This window comes from Hevea brasiliensis, chromosome 15 (genome assembly GCF_030052815.1).
Source record: "Hevea brasiliensis isolate MT/VB/25A 57/8 chromosome 15, ASM3005281v1, whole genome shotgun sequence".
Classification (NCBI taxonomy): domain Eukaryota; kingdom Viridiplantae; phylum Streptophyta; class Magnoliopsida; order Malpighiales; family Euphorbiaceae; genus Hevea; species Hevea brasiliensis.
The window spans coordinates 57,225,811-57,249,360 of NC_079507.1; the positions used below are offsets into that span (position 1 = coordinate 57,225,811).

The following is a 23,550-nucleotide window of genomic DNA, read 5'->3' on the forward strand; positions in this document are numbered from 1 at the left end:
CATAGGAAGGCGAAGGGATATAACCTTTAACAGAATTGATGTAGTAATAAAGAAAATAATTTCTTTTATACAGTTTTTGTTTGATACACTTGTTTTACCAGTTTCAGTACTTCCTGATGGCCAAACTTCTAGGCCAAAGGAATTTAATTTGACATCCAAGAATGCTAAGGAACTCAGAGGGTAGACTCTGTCACAGACTCCCGTGAGTAGTTTTGATGGAAGCCGAGTTTAAAATGATAAAAAGCACTAGCCACCTCATGGGAGAGAGGAGCAGGTGGCTAACCACTTTAGAACATCAATGCAAATCAGTCGTCCTGGCGGCAAGACTGATGTTCCTACCTAGATTCTCAGCAATTTAAACCTTGTCACTCACTTGGGAATTTATCATGCAGAGGTAATTGTAGGTTCTCAAAGTCTCACGACTTCCTCAGCAAGTGCAGATACCCTAGGTAACATTCGACTCTGGAGCAACGATCACAAAGGAACTAATATATCTACAATGCAAATACCTCAGCCAACTGCACCAGTGTCCCAGGTACAAGCACCTTGATCTAGGTTCCTAATATCACAATTTCAATTGATAAGACTTTGGACAAGCTGATAATCTTGTAAGTGATAGAGGGAAAATTTGATCTCTAAGTTCCTCCAGCTTTTACTGCTTAGTTCCTCAGGCCAGAAGAGCCAAAATTGACTTCCAAAGAGTGCCAGAGAACTTAGGGAGCACTAGCTCAAAATCCTCCTGGGAGCAATATTAGAGAAATTAATGCTTCTATGGTTTAGGTTCCCCATATGACAATTCCTGTTGCTTTGTTTCTTAATGTAGCGGTTTTAATGATGCAATTCTATAAGTCTAAATCCATATCTCCTTGTAGAAAATCAATGACATAACACCAAGTATAAAATAGCCAAGGCCGACCCGTGATCTCAACTAGTTGACTTTAGGGCTTTTTCCTAAGGACCCTATAGAAAATGGAATAGACAAAGTCGACATAATGGCTAAAGTGTAAGTGAGTAGGCATTGTTGCAACTTATGCAAAATAAATAGAGGAATAATTGATAAGTAGGCTTCATGGCCACGTTCATTAATAAATAGAAAGCCAAAACAAGGCTTATTATTCAACAAGTACCCAAGTAATTAAATGTATGCTAACTTTATTACATCAAAATATAATGATTATAGCATGCAAGAAAGTTCTTGGAGGAAGCTTGAAGTCAATAGGCAACTTTGGAATAATGCTGAATTAGCAACTCCCTAATATCCTATACCATGCCTGATGAAGAAGCACCAGAGACCTACACTTACATTCTCTGCAAAAACAAAAATAAAAAAAATGAAGTTAGGTACCTGTGAAAAGCACCTGAGAAAATTAGCTCTTCCAATATGCAGCAGTTTTAGGAGACCGCAGGTACTTTCGAGAATCTTAACAAAAGCGGATGAAGGCTAAGCACCTACCTGTAGAGGTACCAAGTTCTAGAGGTACTTGCGAGGGACCTGCAGGTTAACAAAGGTACCTGGTCAGTAAAGATTTAGACAGAGTCTCCTTTGCAATACAAACATATAGAAAATTGGCTTTTCAAAATTTAGCCAATTTTCAGCACAACAATCAACACAACTTACAGGAGAAGCACATAATATAAAATAGAGCAAGATTCATCTAGTAGGCACAGAAGTGATAGAAGTACTTGCACCAGATGCTGGTACTTAAATGCGAAACCCTACAACAAAGGAACTAAATGTGAGGTACTGTAGCAAGGGAGCTAATACCCGGGGGAGTTGTTAGGTACTTGAGTACCAACAGGTAGCTACGAACCAGAAGGAGAATCTAATGCCATCTCTACTAGCACAAATAATAAGGGATATGTCAAATATGCATTCCTAACAACAATTAAGCAAGAAACACAGGTACCAATATGCAATTCAATACACAAATGCTTATGATCATATTGCAGTAAGTGCAGGTACCTGAGCATCAAACAGGTACCTATGAATTTCTCAAATCCAATAAAAATCAACAAGACCCATTAAAGTATTTGATTACTCCACAACAAAATTAGCGTCAAAAAGGAAATATAAGGTTGGATAGTTACCAAAATCAAGAGCAATAAATGTAGAAATGAAAAAATAATGTCGTGAAGGAAAATGACAAAATCTTGCAAATCGCCGACAAGGAGTGCTAGCCAGTATTAGAGTAGCGCCAATGATGAGAACTGAACTAGTGAAAAGAAGGATCGATGAAGTGAACCAACGACTAAGAATGGAGGATAGAGGATCGCACGATGATTGATTGGCTGAAGCTAGAGTTGAACGGTGGAGCAGTATTGTGCCGATGAGACAAATCGAAAGGAAGGTGGTCGATGATTAACAAAGAAGCAAGCCAGACAATGGCCGATGACCAGAGCAGGAGTTGAAAGGCGAGGAATGGGTAAGCACATTGAATGGGAAAAGAGAGAAAGAGAGAGGAAAGATGAGAGTGAAATTGCTTTTAAATTTAATAATTATGAAAGAGTAGAGAAAGAAAGAGGTAAAGTAATATGAGATTGGTTCTAAGAGTCATTAATACTGTGGGAAAGAGTGATTTGCGGTGGATAGAATACTATTGAAAGATGGACTCATGGAGATAGAATTAATTTAAAATTCAAAATGCCTAAGAAAAGGATAAGAGATACCGCAGAATCTGTTACAAATTTTGAACAGTAAGGAGATAAGCTAAGTCCAATCTTTATCCACCAAGAATGATTTAATCAATCAATCTAGGTGGGATAGGTAATTGTTCACACTAAAATAATTAATTAATATATTAATTAATTTTAGGCCTAAGAATTAATTAAATTAATTCTTTGTGAAATTAATTTAATTAATTTTATTTTATTAATTTAATTAATCTATGGCTTAAAGTAATTATTGAGTAAATATTTGAAAAGTTATTAGATGATTATTTAAAGATGAGAGAGTAACAGCAGTTCCAAGTAGTTTCAAAGAATAAACATGTAACAGTTGGTAACTGCAAAATGTGAAAAAGTATCTTCTACAGCCTTCCACGTACCTGCAATAAGAGCTATAAGAATCAGATATGCAGCAATGTGAAAAGACCCAACACCCCAAACAATCAGAACAACTCAAATTAAATAGCAACTTAGACTCTAGTAATCTTTTATCTTTATCTGTCTTTTATTTTCCAAACTTTCGCATTTAATTTTAAGTCTTGCATTTCCTTTTCAATTAATCAATCAAAATATTCAATTCTAGATCACTTACTTTCAATTATTTATGAGATTGATGAAGCTACATACAATAGAGTTAGTTCCTACAGTCATTTAGTTTAGATATTAGAACAAATTATGAGATATACTCAGTATCTAGTACATCCATACAAACTATAAATTGTGAGATAGCCAAAATTATTTTTCGGAGGAAACAGAAGATACTATTGATAAATAATTATACTATCTTGTTTGTTTCAAACATATAACTAGAATTTAATAATTTTTTTTCTAGATGTTTGCATGGTTTTAATTTAAATCTTTATTTTAATTTTATTAGTTTTATTGCCTTATTACACTTATTCGAATGAAAATTTCATCTATTTTAAGGTTTATTAATTGATTAGCATAATTTTTTTTGAAATTACATATAAAGAAAAATAAATTACAAGTAAATATAAATGAGTACAGACAAACAATGTGCAATACATAATAAAAAATATTAATTATAATAAATATATATTAATATTTTTTAATAATAATAATAATAATAATAATAATAATGTACTGATAAAGTTATGCGATTTGAGGCAAGGAAATCTTCTTTTTTTTTTTTCCGAGGACGCAAGGAAATCTTCTTTTAATCCTCTGTCTCACATAATATCGGAATCGGCTGAAAAAATAATAAGTTGGTACAAGACCAATCGGGATAGGGTGAAATCAATAGTCACCCCTAATTATTGGACAAAGAAAGGAGCAACATGCAGATCCATTTGCATTATTGATGTAGATTTTATTTCTCTGTCACGCGCACTCAACAAAATACACCGTGTCATGTCCTTACCAAAAATAGTTACCCAATTATATACCCACACACCAGCTCCGGTGTGAGGTTGTGACATGACGTTGATTGTATGGAGGCATTGAAAGCGGCAAGGAGAGGGTCCCATCAACAGAACTACTTAAAAAAGAAAGTTATTGTTTAGTATCATATCTTAGCAATATTAATTATTTGATTTTATATTTTAGTAATATATTATTTAATTTTTATTTTTTATTTTTAATAAATTATTTATTCTCTTTAATATTATTTTAATTTCTATTTTAATAAAATTAATTAATTAATCATCATATTTTAAAAAATATAATTATTTAATTTTTTAAATTTTAATAAAATTAATTAATTAATATTTATATTTTTTAAAAATATTTTTTAACAAAAATAAAAATTTTCCTACATAGTGATTAAATTTAAATTTGTATTTTTTTTTAAATTATTTAAGTGTATCCATTTAAGTTTTTAGTTATTTTTTTTATATTTTTTATTAATTTTTTTTAAAATTATTATCTTGATTATATAAAGATTTAAAAAAATTTATTAATCTTTTCACATGCTATGCCATTTGCTGATTGTCTTTATTTTGGAGACGGAACTGAATTATTTGTAAAAGAATCGGTGCAAGTTGCCTAGAGGTGTGCAAACGGTCGGTTCGATTTTAAATCGAACTGAACCGATAAAATCGAAAATTGAAAATCGAAAATTTTAAAAATCGAACCGAATCGATTGATATAAGAAAATCGAACCGAATCGAACCGATAAATTTCGGTTCTATTCGGTTTTAAACCGATAAAACCGAAATTTATAAAATTTCATATTTTTAACATTAAATCTAAATAATAAAAACATAAAAACAAAAAAAAAGAAGAAATCAAAACTCAAAAATCTTTAGGTTCGGTTCGGTTTTCTTTGATTTCAGTTCGGTTCGATTCAATTTGATTCGATTTTTTTTTATTTCCTATATATATTAATAATTTCGGTTTGGTTCGGTTTTTTTGATTTTTTTATGAAAATAACCGAACCGAACCGATTAATAGAAATTATCAAAATTATAAATCGAATCGAACCGATTAAATTTCAAAACCGAACCAATTGAACTGAATTAATTGGTTCGGTTCGATTTTTCGATTTAAACCGAAAACTGCACACCCCTAAAGTTGCCTGTGTCACGGAGTAAGGAGTCTGCTGACCTCAAACTAGGAGTGGAGAACTTCCAAATCGTTACACCTGTCACAGGCCAAAAGATGAGCACAATTGGCAAGTCTCAATATCCATTTGCCAAATAAAAATAAAATTTTTTTAAAAATTACAAATTTTCTAAAATTATATATAACTAAAACAAATAACTTTTTTATTGGTAGACTAATTTTATCCTTTTTATTTTTTTTTTATTTTGCAGAAATTTAATAATTTTAAAATTATAACATATTAAATAGCAGTATATATATATATATATATATATATATATATATATATATATATATATATATATATATATATATATATTCAAATTATTTTCCTTTTTAAATTTTGATTTCAATTTTAATTTTTTGAAATTATTTAATTATTATTAAAAATAATTTTATTTACAATATAGTGAATTACATTTTATTTTATCTGTTTTGATCTTTTATTTTCAATATCTTAATTTTTTAAAATATTTTTTATTGTTAAAAGTAAAAACTTTCTTTTCAATTTTTCAATGATATATTTTGAAATTTTTTGAAATGCTAACTTATTATTATTTCTTCCTTTTTTAATTAGTTGAATATTTTAAACTAAAATAAATGAGTCCACTCAAGTCATTTAGATATTTTATTTATTAATTATTTATTAATTTATTTTAAACTTTAAAACATATGAATTCAAATTAATTTTTTTTCTTTTTTTTGTTATTATCATTTTAATTTTTTTATTATTTTATTTCATTATTAAATTTATATTAGTTATTATTATCGATAATTTTATTTTATGATATAATGACTTTTACTTTATACATTAACATTATATAAATGAAATATCAAAATTCCATATTATGTTATTAATCGATTTTACTAATATCACTTACACCACCTTTTTCTTTTTATAAGCTACTATTTTAAAACAGCAATATAATTATTATTATGTAAAAAATATTAAAAAAAATAATATCTATAAAAATTTTCATAATATTTATTTAGAGTTATTCAGTATATTAAATATAGAACTGAGCATTTAGTTCAAACCAAACCGAACTGAATTATTAAAATTAAATTAACTAAATTATTATATTTTAGAAATTAAACTAAAATAAAATGAATAAAAAAAAGAATTGAAGCAAACCATTTTATTTTGATTTGGTTCGATTCAAACTGATCAATTTTTAAGTTTTGATTAATTTTTTAATTTAAATATATTTTTCAAATTATTTGGTATGATTTTAACCTTTATTTAAACTTAATAACCATTAATCAGTGAAATTAAATAATTTTTATATATAATTAATAAACTCTATATAAAAATGAATCAATTTAAAATTAAATAAAGTAATTTGATTCAATTCGGTTCAATTAATTTTATTCTCTTTAAAACTAAATCAAATCAAAATAATTAAAAATTTTAAAATATAAAATTAAATTAAACTAAATTATCTTAAAAAGTGAATTAAATTATTAAATTAATACTATTTAATTTAATTTATTTAATTTAAATTAAATATTATTTACTCATAATTAGATATATAAATTTCTTGCAGTCTTCTGGGGCTTGTAACTACACTAGGGGAGCACTTTTACTGTTCCTAATAAAAAACAGTAAAAGTACTCCCTTACCCCTCCCTTTCTTTTCAAATCAAGCTCACTTTTATTTTTTTTTTAATTTATTTATTATATTATTATTATATTATATTATATTGTTACACTAAAAGAGGGAATATTTTTACTATTCCTACGAAAGAACAGTAAAAAAAAGTACTCCGTTACCCCTCCCTTTCTTTTCAATTCAAGCCCCCTTTTACCCTTTTCTTTTTTTGATTTGTTTATTATATTATTATATTTAGAAGAACAGTAAAAGCACTCCTTTACCCCTCCTTTCTTTCCAATTCAAGCCCACTTTTACCCCTTTTTTTTAATTAATTAATTAATTTATTATTATTATTATTCTAAAAAAGGTAAACAGTAAAAGGTTGATTTGTCTCTACTTATTATATTATTATTATTATTTTTTTTTTAATTTTTATTTTAAACTATTCTTTTTTTTTGCTTTTTTTTTCCTTCGTGGGTATAGCAAATGGTAATTTTTTTTTGGTGCAAACTTTTTTATTTTAATGAGTACAGCATGGCAATAGAAAATGGAATGATAAATAGTAAAAATAATATATTTTTATTTTATTTTTTTTTGCAGCTTTTATTCATTAATTTAAGAGGATTTATTTTTATTTTTTTTATTATCATCATTAATTACAAATATAATTATGTATATTATTTTATTTATATATAAAAAATAATGTCTTTAAATTGTTAAGACGTATATAGGAATTTTTTTTACTTTTTTCTTATTACCATCATTAATTACAAATATAGTTATGTATATAATTTTATTTGTATATAAAAATGTATATATATATATATATATATATATATATATATATATATATATCAATTATTGATAAATATGATGTCAATCCCTAGCAACGCGCAGGCAATCATACTTGTATAAACTAAAAGTTTTAAACATCCAAAAATCTCACATTATTTTATAAAATTTTCTCATATTTTTTTTAATTCAAAAAATTCAAGCCATAATAATTAATTTCTATACGTTCTAAATTAAAAAAAAAAAAAAAAAAACTTGCTTGACCAATATCCCCTTATGGGAGACAAGAAATGCATATTATCATATAATAGCTCGGATTGGAGTAAATGGAATGTAATCACTTGCTGATATAAAACATGTTTTTGCTTTCACAATTAAAGCACGTGAGGAGGAGCAGAGGACGATGAAGCGATAAACTGAGAAATTTTTCAAATCAGGGTATTGGAAAAAAAAAAAAAAAACAGGGTAAAAAGAAAAGTAATTTCGAAATAAGAGTTTTCAACTCATTATCAGTCAATTATAGTGGCAAACAATGAATTGAGAGATTGTTCGCCACTATAAATGGCGAACAATGATATTCATGCTTTTTTTATTATTTTTTACATTCAAAATTCAATAAAAATATTTTTACATATCACAAAATTATGAACAAATTATTTTTGGATTTCTTGTAATATTTTTAATTTTTCTAATGTGAAAGTTTTTATTTTTAATGCAGACATAAGTCGGATATAAAAAAAAAAATTATTTTAAGGTGTTTTACTTCTAAAGTCATGAAAAAATATGTTTACAAATAAAAATATTTTTTTTCATAATTTTTGATATATAAAAATATTTTAAATAAATTTTGCATGTAATTTAAAAAAAAATTACATGAACAAGATTAAAACTCAAATTTTTTTTTTCCGTCACCCCAATTTTGTAAAATTTTTTTTCCTATTACCATTACCATGATTTGAAAAATTGCCCTAAATTAGTTTGCAGACAAGGATTTGGATCTAGTTATTCCCCTTTGTTGTGTAGGTTGCTTGGCGATGCCAAAACTTAGTGATGTGCTCGCATGGCGGTTTTTCCTTCTTGTTTCTTGGTGGATCCTGTATCTGCCCCAATTTAAAATTATACGATGAGGAGAATTTCAAATCCCATTTCTAAATTTTTCCTTAAATTTAATTTATTATAAATTTAAAATATATAGATAAATTATGCACTTAATAAATAAATCTGGCGACACATATTGCATCTTGAATCATAATCAACCTACGATTCCCAACGGGTCATTATTATCGAGGCCCACCCCGCACAAACATTATCTCAACTTTTCATCTGTGTTGATGATCATTACTTTGCCTGGAACTAGTTAATTAAGAATAATTTTGGTATATATATACCATGCAGGACATGCAAATGCAGCCATAGGAACCACCAGATGTTGATCTGACGGTAGTTTCTACTCCACATATGGGTCCCAAATGCAACATTTTGAAGGTCCACCAGACAGTTTCACCATTCCCGTACTCGTTGCAGGTTGGCAGTGTATTTTTTTTTTTTTTTTTTGACAAAAGGGGAGAGAAGCAAACAGATTACATTGGGCAAAGAAATCCCGCGGATATCATGAAAAAAGTAAGCCACTGATGCTGTAGGAAGATCCTTGAGGAGCTGCATACCAATAGGAAGAGTCCCTCCAAAATGAGCCATTCAATAAGCACACATGTTGTCTTCCCTGTATGTATGCATGATTCTAACAGTCCAATCTCGAAAGAGCAACTCTTTAATGCCACTGATTAGTCCCGCGTAAATATTAAAATCAACATGCAATTTTCTTTCTTTGATTGCCACAAGCGTGTTATTTTCTGGGCTCCATATATTTTTTTTTGGTTCAGTCATTCTGTTACTTTCATAACCATACAGATAAACTTATGGATGACATTTGCATATCTGCTCTGTGGAAGGGCATGGGAATGACGGTGCTCCTTAGAGAGATCAGTATTGCATTTCTTTCATAGTTTCTATAATTATTTTTTAAAATTACTGTTTTTTTTTGAAATATCTTGGGTATCCCACCCTCTATTTTAAGGTTAGATGAAAAATTAATTCATTCAAATTAGGGTAAAATTATGCTAAAATCCCCTTTATGAATAGGACTCCACTACTCAAACATGTATCTAAGCGTGGAGTATAAAAGCACCTTACAACTCAACCAACCCTTCATGGATTTTTTTATTTTCAAATGTCGAATACCTTTTGACCAAACCTTTTGATCCTTTGGTGCGAGCCATATTATTAGTTCCCTTGCCAATCTGAGGAGTCTTTAGGTTTGTACTATCTTTTGGTTCAGACACCATGGCGGGCAGTCTTGTATCACGTGGCAATCAATCTCCATTAGCCGCCCTAAAAAGACCAAAGAACCCTTACAATTAGCTAACTATAGAACCAAAGGCTATTTGCTGAGCAGCTATGTGAACGCATAAAATTCCAGTAGAAGTAGTAAACTTCTATCCAAGGTAGCTAAAGAGAACAGTGTAAACATTCATAAAGGTGTTATGATTAATTATGTGTTGTTTGTTTGTGAAATATGAGCAAACATGTGGCGCAAGTAAAGAGAGTAGCTTAAGCATTCGTAAATGTGTTTATGATCAATGATGGTTGTTTGTTTGTTTGTGTGTTTGTTTCAACTGTTATGGGTAAGGCAATAAGATCAAGATCATTTCCATGAGTGTAAAGCTGAAGTGGCAAACAAACGTCAAGCTAAGGCGGCTGCCACTGCAAGCCAATATCAGCAGTTAGCCGATCGAGGCCAATTTTGTCAGCAGGGGTTGCAATAGAAAAAAAAACAAGGAGGCAAGGGAACGGCGCCGTTTTGTTTTAATAGTCATGGGCATGACATCACGGATGAAAACGGGAAGAGAACATTTGCTTAGCTGTGGACCCCACACAGCACTCAAAATAATTATCCAACCGTTGTAAAGCCATGTAAATAAACAACAATAGACAAATCAATAATTTTACAACATCAAAATCACCTGAATTTCTTATAGTTTTTGAGTTTCTCAGCATAAATACACAAGCAAAGAAAAGGAACGAATAGGAAACTAGGCTAGGCTAGAGAAAATGGGGAGCATTCCAGTGACGGTCCTAGTTTCAAGTGACAAAACCATTCCTCTCTTAGGTTTTGGAACAGCTGAATACCCTTTTGGTACTTCCTCTGAGACCATGAAAGACTCCTTTCTCCATGCAATAAAACTAGGTTATCGACACTTTGATTCTGCTGCTCTTTACCAATCTGAGCACCCCCTTGGTGAAGCCATATCAGATGCCATACAGCTTGGGCTTGTAAAGTCCAGGGATGAGCTCTTCATCACTTCCAAGCTTTGGTGCAGTGACGCTCATCATGATCGTGTCCTCCCTGCATTACATAAAACGCTCAAGTAATTAACAGCAATCCAGCAACTTCTTCTTCTTCTACTTTAAAATTTTTTACTTCCAGATAGATTAGTTCATAACCTACGACCACTTGTTAGAAATCTCAAGTTTCCACTATATCCGAATAACGTTTGGATGTTATTTATTTTATATTTTATATTAATTCTAATTTGTTCTTGGTGTTATTTACTATTTTGTGGCATTGCCTTACTGCTTTTCTTATGTTCTTTTAACAGCCTTGTTTTGTTGGTATCCTCATATATATCATTTTTTTTCTTTAAAAAAAATTCAAGCAGGAATCTTAAATTGGATTACCTTGACCTGTACCTGATTCACTTTCCTGTAAGCGTGAAGCCAGGTGAATATGAGCTGGCTGTGAAGAAAAAGGACCTTGTTCCATTTGATATAAACTCTGTGTGGGAAGCTATGGAAGAGTGTCACAAGCTTGGCCTGACAAAATCCATTGGAGTGAGCAACTTTTCATGCAAGAAGCTTGAGACCCTGCTTACTACCGCAAAGATTTCTCCTGATGTTAATCAAGTAATTATCTTTTTGCTCTTGATTATAGTTGTTATTTGAGAACAAGAAATAAGAATTTATGGATGATTTTGGTGGTGAAGGTGGAGATGAACCCACTTTGGCAGCAAAAGAAGCTGAGAGACTTCTGTGAGAAGAAGGGTATACATATCACTGCTTACTCTCCTTTAGGAGCCAAAGGAACTCTATGGGGTACAAACCAGGTCTTGGATTGTAAGGTGCTCAAAGAGATTGCTGATGCTAAGGGAAAAACTATTGGGCAGGTACAAAATTTTTCTAAACATATTATGTAATTGTAAATTTATTCTTTTAAGAGGATTAAATTGATTTTCTTACGCTCGACTTGAAAAAGGTAAAGTATCATAATTTTTAAATTTTAATTTTTTTAATTATTTGAGAGAAATTAAGTTTAAAATTTTATAAAATCTCATTATTTTTATAAAATCTCTTCTGAACAGTGCGTTAAGGACAAACAAAAAAACTAATCATTTTGAAAGTAGTTAAAGCCCAATTAATCCACGAAGGGAAAAGTCATCCACCTACAAAGATAAAGCCCAAAGAGATTGTAATGAGCTTGTCTACCACACCACATCATATTGGGAATTGAAGAAAAAAACAGGAGAAGGGCTTGCTCTTGTTAAACAAAAAAAATAATGATAATAAAAAACCAACCTAAGCAAACTGTAATGTTATTGTGGCTAATTGCATGTGAAGGTGTGCCTGAGATGGGCTTTTGAGCAAGGGGTAAGTGTGCTGGTGAAGAGCTTCAACAAAGAGAGGATGAAAGAAAACCTTGACATATTTGAGTGGAAACTAAGCCAAGATGATTTGCAAAAGATCAATCAACTTCCACAACGCAAAGGGTTTCCTGGTCTTCAATTCATCTCCGATGAAGGTCCTTACAAATCTCCAGAGGAGCTTTGGGATGAAGAGATTGATTTATCTTAAAAAATATTTAATTGGGTAATGATAATTGGGACTATGTTTTGCTTTATGTTAAATTAGATGTTTTTGAAAAATCTTAGTATGGCTTGGTAAAATTATAATAATTTTATTAAGAAGTGTGTATTGTATCTGTCTAATGTATGTTGTTTCTATAAAAAAAAAAATATAATAAGAAAAGTCTGTTGTCCCTTTGTTTTAATTTTCTAACCTCAATTTTAGTAGATACAGAAACAATTTTAATATTGTCAAATTAAATTTCACTAATTTCAATTATTTACTTCTATTTCATTGTTTAAGTTTTCTTTGCTTAATGAATAATAAAAAATATTTTGTTTTAAATTTGCTTATGATGTATCTCTTAAAATATAGATATATACTTTAATAGTGTAAATATGAATTTCTTCTGAAGATAAAAATGTAAATATTAAATTTAAATTAACAAACGGATTATCCCAAACCTTCGTCAACACACACAAATATATATATATATATATATATATATATATATATATATATATATATATATAATAACAATTTTATTTTAATAATTCTTTTTTTAATATGTTATTTTTTTCCAATACAATCAGGTATATATACATTATGCTCAATGAATAATAAATAATATTATTCAGAAACTTCCCATTCAATATCGCTTCGTTGATTATATGTATGAATTATTACTTTTTTAATAATAATAATAATAATAATAATAATAATAATAATAATAATAATAATAATAAAAGCATAGGCCAACTCTGCCAAAAACAGAGATTATCATCTTCTTTCTTCTCAAGCAGAATATTTGTTCCCTTAGCTATAGTTCAACTTTGCCAGAAAAAAAATTTTCCTCTTTCATTCAAGCTTTTCTGCTCTATATATATTATTCTTGGACGGACCATAAATATAACAACAGTTTTGATCTTTGAAGTTTGGACTATACTACTCCTGAAAGGAATAAGAAAGGACGTCAGAGAGTCTCATTTATCAGTAGGTTCATCTACACATTTTGGACTACACTATATCATCTATCAGTATGTTCATCATACATTTTTTTTTTTGAAAAGGTAGAATTCCATTATTTAGTTAAATTGAAGGTTACAAGGCCTTGGTCCAACACTCAAGCCCAAATAATAAAAGGCTCAAAGTCCACATTAAAAATCAATACTAATTGAGTAAACCTGAAATACAAAGCAAAAGAAGTTACCAGAATTAAAAAAATAGTTAACTAAATATAATGATATTTAGTAAATAATTTTAGTTACTAACTAACTTTGAGATAAACAATACTTGATTGTCGCTATCAATTACTAACTAATTATTTTTTATCGATAATTACCTCCTAAATATATAGTCAATAATATACAAAATTTAGTGAGTAATTTTATCGCCGAACCTTAAGGTAGGAAGATAGTTGGTCACTTTTTGCCTACAAATATTTAGTCGATAATTACCTACTAAAAATATAGTCGGTAATATGCAACATTTAATTGGTTATTTTATCCCCAAACTTTATAGTGAAACAAAAGTTAGCTACTATTTACCAACTAGATGTTAGTTGGTAATTACGTACTAAAATTATAGTTAGTAATATGTAAATTTTAGTCGAAAATTACCTATGAATTATATAGTCGATACTATGCAAAATTTAGTCAGTAAGGAAAGGGAATTACTTACAATTTACTTATTTAAATTTAGTTGATAATTCCTGACTAAATATTTAATATTACCGACTATAATTTGTTTAGTCAATAAATTATCAATTATATTTGAATTTTACAAAATATTTACATTAGACGGTAATATTTTGAATTATTTAAAATTTATTTACCTACAAGAAGGATAGTAGCTAAATTTTATAAATTATTTTTTTGGCATGTTAATTACCTATTATTTTTTTATAATTTTTTTAAACTTTTAAATTTTAAAATATTTTATAATTAATTTGAAAGTTAATAAGTTAATAATAATAATAATAATATTATTATTATTAAAATCCAACAATAAAAATAATTACTAAATATATCAAATTAAATATTCATATTTGTAAAATACAGCATACTAAAGTCCAATAAGCCAAATATAAAATTTGAAACCTACAATTTTATGGAGATGGAGGTGTTAATAGGCCTCTGACTAGTCTCATCATCTCCTTTGTCATAGAGCTTCTCATATGTTCCATATTCGTCCCCATTTGCAACTTCAATTGATCTATACGATCTGTCATAGTTTGCCTCTTATCCTTAAGCTGTTCCTCCAACTCTTTTATTCATTGTTGTAAAAGCAGCATTTTGACTAAAGCTTGATGAAGAAGCCCGACTCGAAGATGTTCCAACTGAAGAGTAAAAGGTAGATGATTCAGATCCAAGACCATACACCTTTCGTCTCTTCTTGCTGCCTTCGATAACATCCAAGTAAAGTAGGTTCTCGCCGATGTTGTCAGGTGTGGTTTGTGTTAGCTCCTCCCTCCTAACTACTATATCGTCCTATGTAATAAAAAAAATTAAAACCAATTATAATTCATTTATCATATAATACAATAAAAAAATAATTGTGGTGAAATAAATAAAAGTGTACTGTACATGTATCTCCTTAGATTTTTTGTCTACAAAAGTCTCCTTGTCATGCTTTCGGGTGTGAGTGTGGACAAACAATTCAATCAGAGTTGGCTTTCAACCCAATTCTTTTCCCTGAACAAAAGATAAACAATTTTCATAAACTATTATTTTATGTATATATATAATAAATTATTGAAATTTATTATGAAATTAAAATAAAAATGGACAGAGTTTTTCTTATATTTTGACATTTTACCCTATCATAAATCAATAAAATTCTCACAATTCAATCACACAGCAATTATTATGAAATTAAAATAAAAACGGACAGAGTTTCCCTTATACTTTGACATCTTACCCTGTCAAAAATCAATAAAAATCTCACAATTCAATCACACAACAATCCACAAAATTTTTCATGACAATTTCATCATATTTCTATCAACAATCATATATGCCCATGTCCTCATAATTAAGGGAATATATATATATATATATATATATATATATATATATATATTTCTGAAGAAACTTATAGAAAATTTGAGCAATACTGGAATGAACCTGAGGTCATTCAGAGGTCAGAGCTATATTCTAGAAATTGCCACGATGTTGCAAATGCTCCTGGATCATCTACCCACACAGGCGGATCCATAACATATGCTGAATGATCAGATCGGATGCTTACCAATTTATCTGACCATTCAGCATATATTATGGATCCGCCTGTGTGGGTAGATGATCCAGGAGCATTTGCAACATCGTGGCAATTTCTAGAATATAACTCTGACCTCTGAATGACCTCAGGGTCATTCCAGTATTGCTCAAATTTTCTCCAAGTTTCTTCAGAAATATATGAGGGCTTTTTCCTAGAATTTTTCAAATCAGTCATCACGTCCTTATAGCGTTTGACTACCTTTAATCTCCATGCATCCTTTATCACTGCTTCATTAGAGGAATCCCAAAAGTTTTTTTTTTGGGAAAAAAAAAGAATATTTATTTTTAAAGATTAATGTATATTGAAATATGAAACAATATAAGAAAAAAAAATGATGTTAACTTAAATTCTTCCTAGTAAAAATCTATTGTCTCTTGCGAAACAGCCTTCCAGTTGACACCATTAGAGTTGATACGCTACTTAAAAGTATTTGTGATCACACGAGCACACCTAGAACCATCCGATAAGCTAAACACATAGAAAATGTTTTTAGTAAATGGTACATTTGCAATGCATAGCCTTGATAAATAAATAAAATAATTATTTTACACACTTTCCATTACGAAGTTCTAGTTGCCTTCGCCTTAAAGAATCAATCTCTATTTCAATTGATGGATGAGAATCCTGTGAGCTAACAGTTGTAGACTCCTGTAATGTCTCTGGTGTAGTCTCTTGGCTGACAACTGGTGTGTCGAACTGCACCCAATGTTGTGACTGAGGTGTTGAAGGCTCGCCTCCTTCAGATGGCAGAAGTGTTTCTGTGTTAAAATCATGAGAAGCAGATGCTTTGTGTTTACTCCTAACCATATCTACAAATTAAATAAACATGATAACAAAAATTAATTTGCAATAAAAATTATTTTATTCCTACCAAAAATCCAGCAGAACCTCCCCTTAAAATTGTACTTTTCCAAAATTTCAACAACACAACCTGCAAAAAAAAAAAAAAAAGGCCATCTTGGCCTGCACATTTACTATACATATCTCCTTTTCACAAGCAATTCATAAAGTTGAATTATAACATAATAGACATGAACAGTATTATAATATCAAAATCATTAAGTTAAAGTGCATTGAATAATAATATAACAAATATAAGTTACAATTAAATTGAACATTGCTTTTAAAATATTTGTAATTCAACAAAATCACAAATGATATTGGCAAAAAGTAACATATTTCATAAATTTATACATCTATAATTTCACTGTCCATTATAATATAATTTATTCACAATCATCATCATATTCATGAAGTTCTTCTTCATCTTCTTCATCGCTTTTAGATCTGTATTGTCTAGTAGTTCCTCTTCTTCAACAACTATAAGCTCTAGTGGTTCACCACTTGGATTATCTAAGGGTGCAATTTGTTCACCTCGTACTTCTATATCAATTTGCAACACTTCAACTACCTCATTTTGAAATGCTTGGTTAGACATTTGCTATATTAAATTTGTCTGAGGCATGATAATAATGGAACTAGGCTTTACTTTACATACTGCATACCAGTCAGTCTTGTCTCGTCTTAAGCTAGGATAAGGGAGGTAAACCACTTGTTCAGTTTGTGAAGCAAGTATGAACAGTTCATATTTATTTAATCTTTTTTGATGATTGATATCCACTAAGTTATATTATTTGTGAACTTTAATATCGTCATCCAGAGTTAGATCAAACCATTCACACTTGCAAAGAATAGTTCTTTTTATTAGTAACATAGGATACTCTATTTGAACTACTTCTTTTAAGATACCATAGTAATCATTAGAGTTGTCACCATATGTTGAACCCCTAATGTAAACTCTGCAATTCATCGTAGATCGATTAGCACCATGACTGCTTGTGTGAAATCTATAACCATTTATAAAATACACAGGATGTGATTTCACACTTCTTAATGGTCCCTCCTTTAAATTCATAATGAATTTATTCTCAATGTTTGAACACCTTGCTTGATAAGTTGAAGAGAATTGAAATCATTATTATTACATACTACATTATTTGAAGCTTAATAATTAAATTAGTTAGATAAATTGATTTGAACCAATTTGCAAATCTGTTTTCTAATGCTTCATCAATTTTTGCGTCACTAATATTACGCGATGTATGTCACAACTCAGTCAGGAGCAAACTACAAATATAATTAAATTGGGCTGATCTTAGAGGGAAAGAAAAATTCACAATAATTTCAATGGATTTAACTTAAATTTTAGGTATTCTATAAACTTACTTGACATATGTGTCAATTTTAGTACAATTTAGTAGGGAATATATTTCAGCGGCCTTATATTCATCATAAGCCAACACTCTCGTTTTTGCTCTACCATATGGTTGATCGGAAAACTTGAAGATTAATAAATTGCCTTTGATATTAGCATCATGCCCACCATAATTGTTACGGGGTACTTGCCGATCTCACTTTATTACATGAGGTTCAAAATAATGCGTACAAAAATTGGATGCTTCTTCAACTAAGTGTGCATTACTTATTGAACCTTCTACTTTTGTTTTATTTTTTACATTTTGCTTCAGGTGGCATAGAAATCTTAAAATTAAAAGAATATTATGGAAGTGGCTTATAAAAAGTGATCGATGCATTTCACAACATTGAAAGAAAAATAAAAAGTATTTATTACCTCTCAAAAGGATACATTCATTGATATTGTACCGGGCCTGCAATTTTTTGTTTCATATGGCAAATGGATGGGAGGATGCTCCATTGAGTCAAAAAAGACAGGAGGAAATATGTGCTCTAATTTGCAAATAATAATGAGAATTTCTGATTCCAGGTGCTCCATATCTTGAACCTTAATATTTATAGAAGTAAGAAGTTTGAAAAAAAGCTCAACTTGGTTATTGCTTGCCAAACTGTATTTGGAAGGAGCTCACAAAATGCAATGGGTAATAACCTCTGCATAAATACATGATAATCATAACTTTTCATGCTGAAAAGCTTATACTTATGCATATCAATGCACCTTCCCATGTTAGACACATAATTGTTTAGAAACTTAAGGTTTTTCACCCACTCACATAAAACCTGCTTCTGCTGTTTATCAAGAACATAACAAGCCTTGGTATATTTACCCATTAGCAAATTTCTCTCTAATTCTTTTCTACGACATAAATGTGTCATATCTTCCTTAGCCTTTGCATTATCATAAGTTTTCCCTTCTATATTCATCATTGTATTGAATGTATTCTCAAAGACATTTTTCTTGATATGTATGACATCTAAATTATGACGTATGAGATTAGAAGACCAATGTGGTAAATCCTAAAATATGCTCTTTTTCTACTAACCAGTGTTTCTAGCTAAGACTGAATTAACTACTTCACCATCAATGTCTATTACTCTCATCAGTCCTAAATCTTCTATTTACAAAAAAGTGTCTTCACTACTTAGAATTGGAGGAGACTCATACATGCATACTTTTTCTTTAAGGAAATTTACCTTGTTCCATCTAAATGGATGGTTATCTGGAAGAAACTTACGGTGATTATTAAACCAATTAATTCTCCCTCCATGACTCAGTGAATGCATTGAATGATCCATACATTATGAACATGATAATTTCCTACAGTACTCCACCCGGACAACATTGAATATGCGGGAAATCACTAATTGTCTACATCAGGCAGCCCTAATTTAGAAATTTTACTTCTTAGATACATCATACGTCTACACCCCCACTTCCCATAACTGAGTTAGTTCAGCAATTAGTGGTTGTAAATGGACACTGTTGCTTGGGATCTTATGGTCTAGGTATTATTATCGATAAAAACAAATAAGGCTCCTTCATGCACATACTAAGAGGTAAGTTATAAGGCGTAATTATTAATGGCCAACACGAGACTGTTATCTTGACTATCCAAATAGTTGAAAACCATCAGTACATAATCCCAGTCTGACATTTCGACTTTCAGCTGCAAACAGTGGATGGGTGCGGTTAAAGTGTTTCCATACTTCAGAATCAGATGGATGGCACATAACATCATCTTCCATGTTATGCTCATCATGCCATCACATGTGTGAAGCTGTTACCTTAGAAGCATAGAGTCTCTGAAGCCTTGGTGTCAAAGGAAAATAATACATTCTCTTACATGGTATTCTTGCCTTCTCTGTCCCACACTGAGACTTGTATCTTGTTTGCCCTCAAAATTTGCATTATGTTGAATTGATATCTTCCCCCTAATAAATCATGCAACTAAGCTTGTATCTATCAATTTTCTCAATAGGTAGACTTAACCCACGTATAAGCTTCTTTGTCTTACAGAAACTGTCAACAAATTTTTATCATCGGGTAATATTTCCTAAACGAAATTCGCAATTATGTCATAGCAGTTCTCAGACAAATGATGCTCTGACTTAATATTTAACATATGAGCTACTGTTGATAATTGTAAATGTCTTTCATAACCAGGCTATAATTCTTCTTCAGCTGCATTTAGCATGTCATAAAATTTTTATGCTTTTAGATTGGGTGGTTTTTCGATATTCTCAAATTCAATATCCAGAGAAGGAACACTTGAAGCCATATTTTGAAATTGGGGACTATCAGCATCAAACACTAAATTACAATACGAATTATTATCACTATGAAAAAGTTTTGCACTTGGAACTGTCACCTTAATGGCAGCCGTTGATGGAATTGGTGATTCACCATGTGCAGTCCATTCATGATAATTTGGTCTAAACCCCCACCTCATAAGATGCAATGTGACATCATCCACAGTTAGATATTTTCGATTTATGCACTTTTTACATGGACATCTGATTTTACATGCATCTATAAATTCCAACTTACTATAAGTAAATTTGATAAATGCTTACAATTCTTTAACAAACTTTGGATTCAGTTGTCTATCTTGAAGCTTCTTAGCATACATCTAACTCCTTGGGGGATCCATGTTCTATGCATATTAAAATATGGTCAGAAAAATTTAAGGGTTCATAAAATTGCTTATATGTAGAATTTTTGAATTGAAAAGGTATAGACCTAGCCCATTCAGATGTGCACTTACACTACCAAACATAACAAATAATGTTTATCCATTTATTTGTACAAATTCTAGCAGCATCTCTCCATAATTCTCCTAGTGTAATATATGAAATATGCACCTGAAGAATAAAGGGAGACATTGTACAGAATTCACACAAATATATGGAGAAACATTTACATTTACTAGTAGAGAATACAAATCCAAACTATCCACAAGGATAATTCACTACTATAACGTCCTCACTTTAGGTAGTCCGTACATTCTACTGTTCCGATGACTAACGTTTGTTCGGACAGCCAGGATTTCTAGAACTACACTTGAACTAGAGTGAGGAGTCATGAGATGGTTAAATGAAGACCAAGTAAAATTAAGGAAAAATAAAAGAAGCAAAGTGCAACTCAGTTAAATGAGCCAGAGGTCACAGTGATGAGTAACCCTAACGGGAAAAGATTGTGAAGAAAGTTGCTAATCCTAGACTCATGGGAAACCCTATGAAATAATTATTTTGGATGTAATTGAAGGAATCTATGAGGTTTAGATGAAAATAAAATGCTAAGAAAAATATGAGAAAATCTAGCCAATTGGTAAAGACAAATATAACTCGACAAGTTCAATGAAGAGCATTCTGGTCATTTTATCCTTAGGGTTGAATTTTGACCTAAATGTGAAGTAAAATGAGAGAGATTAAAACACATAAAATAAATGAAAATTATGAATTTGTGTAATGGAAAAGAAGAATGGGAAAAGGAAAGAAAAGAAAAAGAAATTAAATTATGATGTAAGCATGACACAAGGATGAGTTAAGCATGATGGAATAATGACATGATTAAAATTTTAATTCAAACCTTAGGAAGATAAATATGACTAAAGAGAAAAATTTGACCAAAAGATCTCATCTTCTTCCCTTGGTCTTCCATGGCCGAACCACTTCTCCTATAGTCTTCCACCATTTTCAAGCTTTTAAGCTTGATTTTCCTATGCTTCTCACCATAAAACTCCTAATTGCATTCACTAAAACTTGCTTTTACACCTTGAGGGAACTAGTGACAGTCAAGAACGAGAGAAATATTGAAGTTTTTATAAGCTTGGACATCTCTTGATCAAGGTTAGTGCCTATTCTTTCTTCCTTCCTTCTTTAAACTTTAAATTGGAGTTAAGATGAATTGATATTGCATGAAAATTAAAGAAAATAAAGGGCATGTGAGGGAACCAATTTTTAGCAGCCTTGATAAATGAGAGTAGGTTGAGTTTAATTGATATTAAAGCTTACCTATAGATGGTATTTGATGTGTATATATGATGGTTATGATGATTGGATATGGGATTACATGAATTGAGAAATGATAAGTTAGGGTTTTGATCTAACTTTGGGAATTTTGTGTATGGCTTGAAATTAATGATGTTGAGATGAATTTTTGACTATTAAAAGTGCCATGAATGTGAATTGAAGTTTGGAAGTTGGGTGGAATTGAAATTGAAAGTGCTAAATTTTCATGCAGGATTTTGGACCTATGAGTCCAGTGTGGTTTTTAAGCCATAAATAGAGTTGTGTTACTCTAATTGGTGTGAGACTAATTGGAGATGAAACCTAAGACAATTTGCTACATTTTTCATGGAGAGACCATACCCAAAAACTGACCCTAACCTGACCTAAAAATTAGCTTGATTCTGGGCAACCCTAATCTGGACCTAGGAAAATAATCATATGAACAGTGATTGTTCAAATGGGCATAACTTTGTGTAGAGAGGTCCAAATGACCTGATTCTTGAACCCATGGAAAGCTTAGACATGGTAGAACAACTTTCATGAAGAACTAAAATCCAAATTATGACCATAACCTAATCAAATTACTAACCAAATTTAGCTCATTAAAACTATTAGAACCAAAACTACCTAGAAAATCCTGGACATTGACCAACCCGACCAGCTTTGGCAAAAATGCCATAACTTGGTCCAAAAAACTTAAAATGCAGTGAAACCAAAGCCAAAATTTTTATAAGACCTAAAACTACATTTTTGATATTTTGACCAAAATCCAAAACCTAATGGAACTTAGCCAAATTGTTAGAACAATTCAGCCACCCAAATCGTTAGAACAATTCAGCCACCCAAATCCTAAAATTGAACTAAATAGCTACTTGACCCCAGAACAGTCTTTATATCATATCTCCCACTAGGAAATTTCAAATGGGATCAGCCAAACTGTTTTGGAAACCTAAGAGACAGGGCTCCAACTTTGATTTAGGAACTTTCCCCAAATTTTGAGTGTAGAAACCCCTAAAATGGGAACCAAAGACACTGACCTGAATTTGGAATCTTGAAGGCACAGGGTTCATGAGTCCAGGTCAGTCAATTAGCTATAACTCACCCTACATAACTTGAAAAATTATAATTCTTAAACCTGAGTGATCTTAAGACATAGGGTAGCAACTTATATGAAGAATATTAGGCCTAAAATTGACTGTAGCATGCCTAAATGACTAGGCAAAGATTTACTCCAGAATCTGCCTGATTTTGGAACCAGAAAGAGCCAATGAACTAGTTATGGTAATTTGACCATAACTTGAGTTCTAAAACTCCAAATGACATAATTCAAAAAGGAAAACAAATATAAGACATAGAGGAACAACTTCTGTGGAGGAAGTGTGGCCAAACAGTAACTACAACCAATTGGTTAGGTGAAATTAAGACACTAATTTTGGATTCATGAAATCCTTTACAAAATGACCTAAGTTGTAAATGTTATTCACCCTACATGAGTT

At 30.4% G+C, this 23,550-nt stretch overlaps 1 protein-coding gene and 1 long non-coding RNA gene across 2 annotated transcripts; one reads left to right on the forward strand and one right to left on the reverse strand.

The window, feature by feature from the left end:
• Window positions 1-1,053: 1,053 nt before the first annotated feature.
• On the reverse strand, window positions 1,054-2,600 carry LOC131173972 (uncharacterized). Its single transcript, XR_009144321.1, has 3 exons — window positions 2,089-2,600; window positions 1,454-1,492; window positions 1,054-1,308 (listed from the first exon to the last, which is right to left on the reverse strand). It is a non-coding gene; the product is annotated as an uncharacterized LOC131173972 (long non-coding RNA).
• Window positions 2,601-10,648: 8,048 nt separating this feature from the next.
• Window positions 10,649-12,713, forward strand: LOC131173938 (non-functional NADPH-dependent codeinone reductase 2-like). The gene is made up of 4 exons (XM_058136767.1): window positions 10,649-11,037; window positions 11,329-11,572; window positions 11,653-11,832; window positions 12,284-12,713. Exons 1-4 carry the CDS (start codon window positions 10,721-10,723, stop codon window positions 12,515-12,517), a joined length of 975 nt encoding a protein of 324 aa, XP_057992750.1. The 5' UTR covers window positions 10,649-10,720; the 3' UTR covers window positions 12,518-12,713.
• The last annotated feature ends 10,837 nt before the right edge of the window (window positions 12,714-23,550 follow it).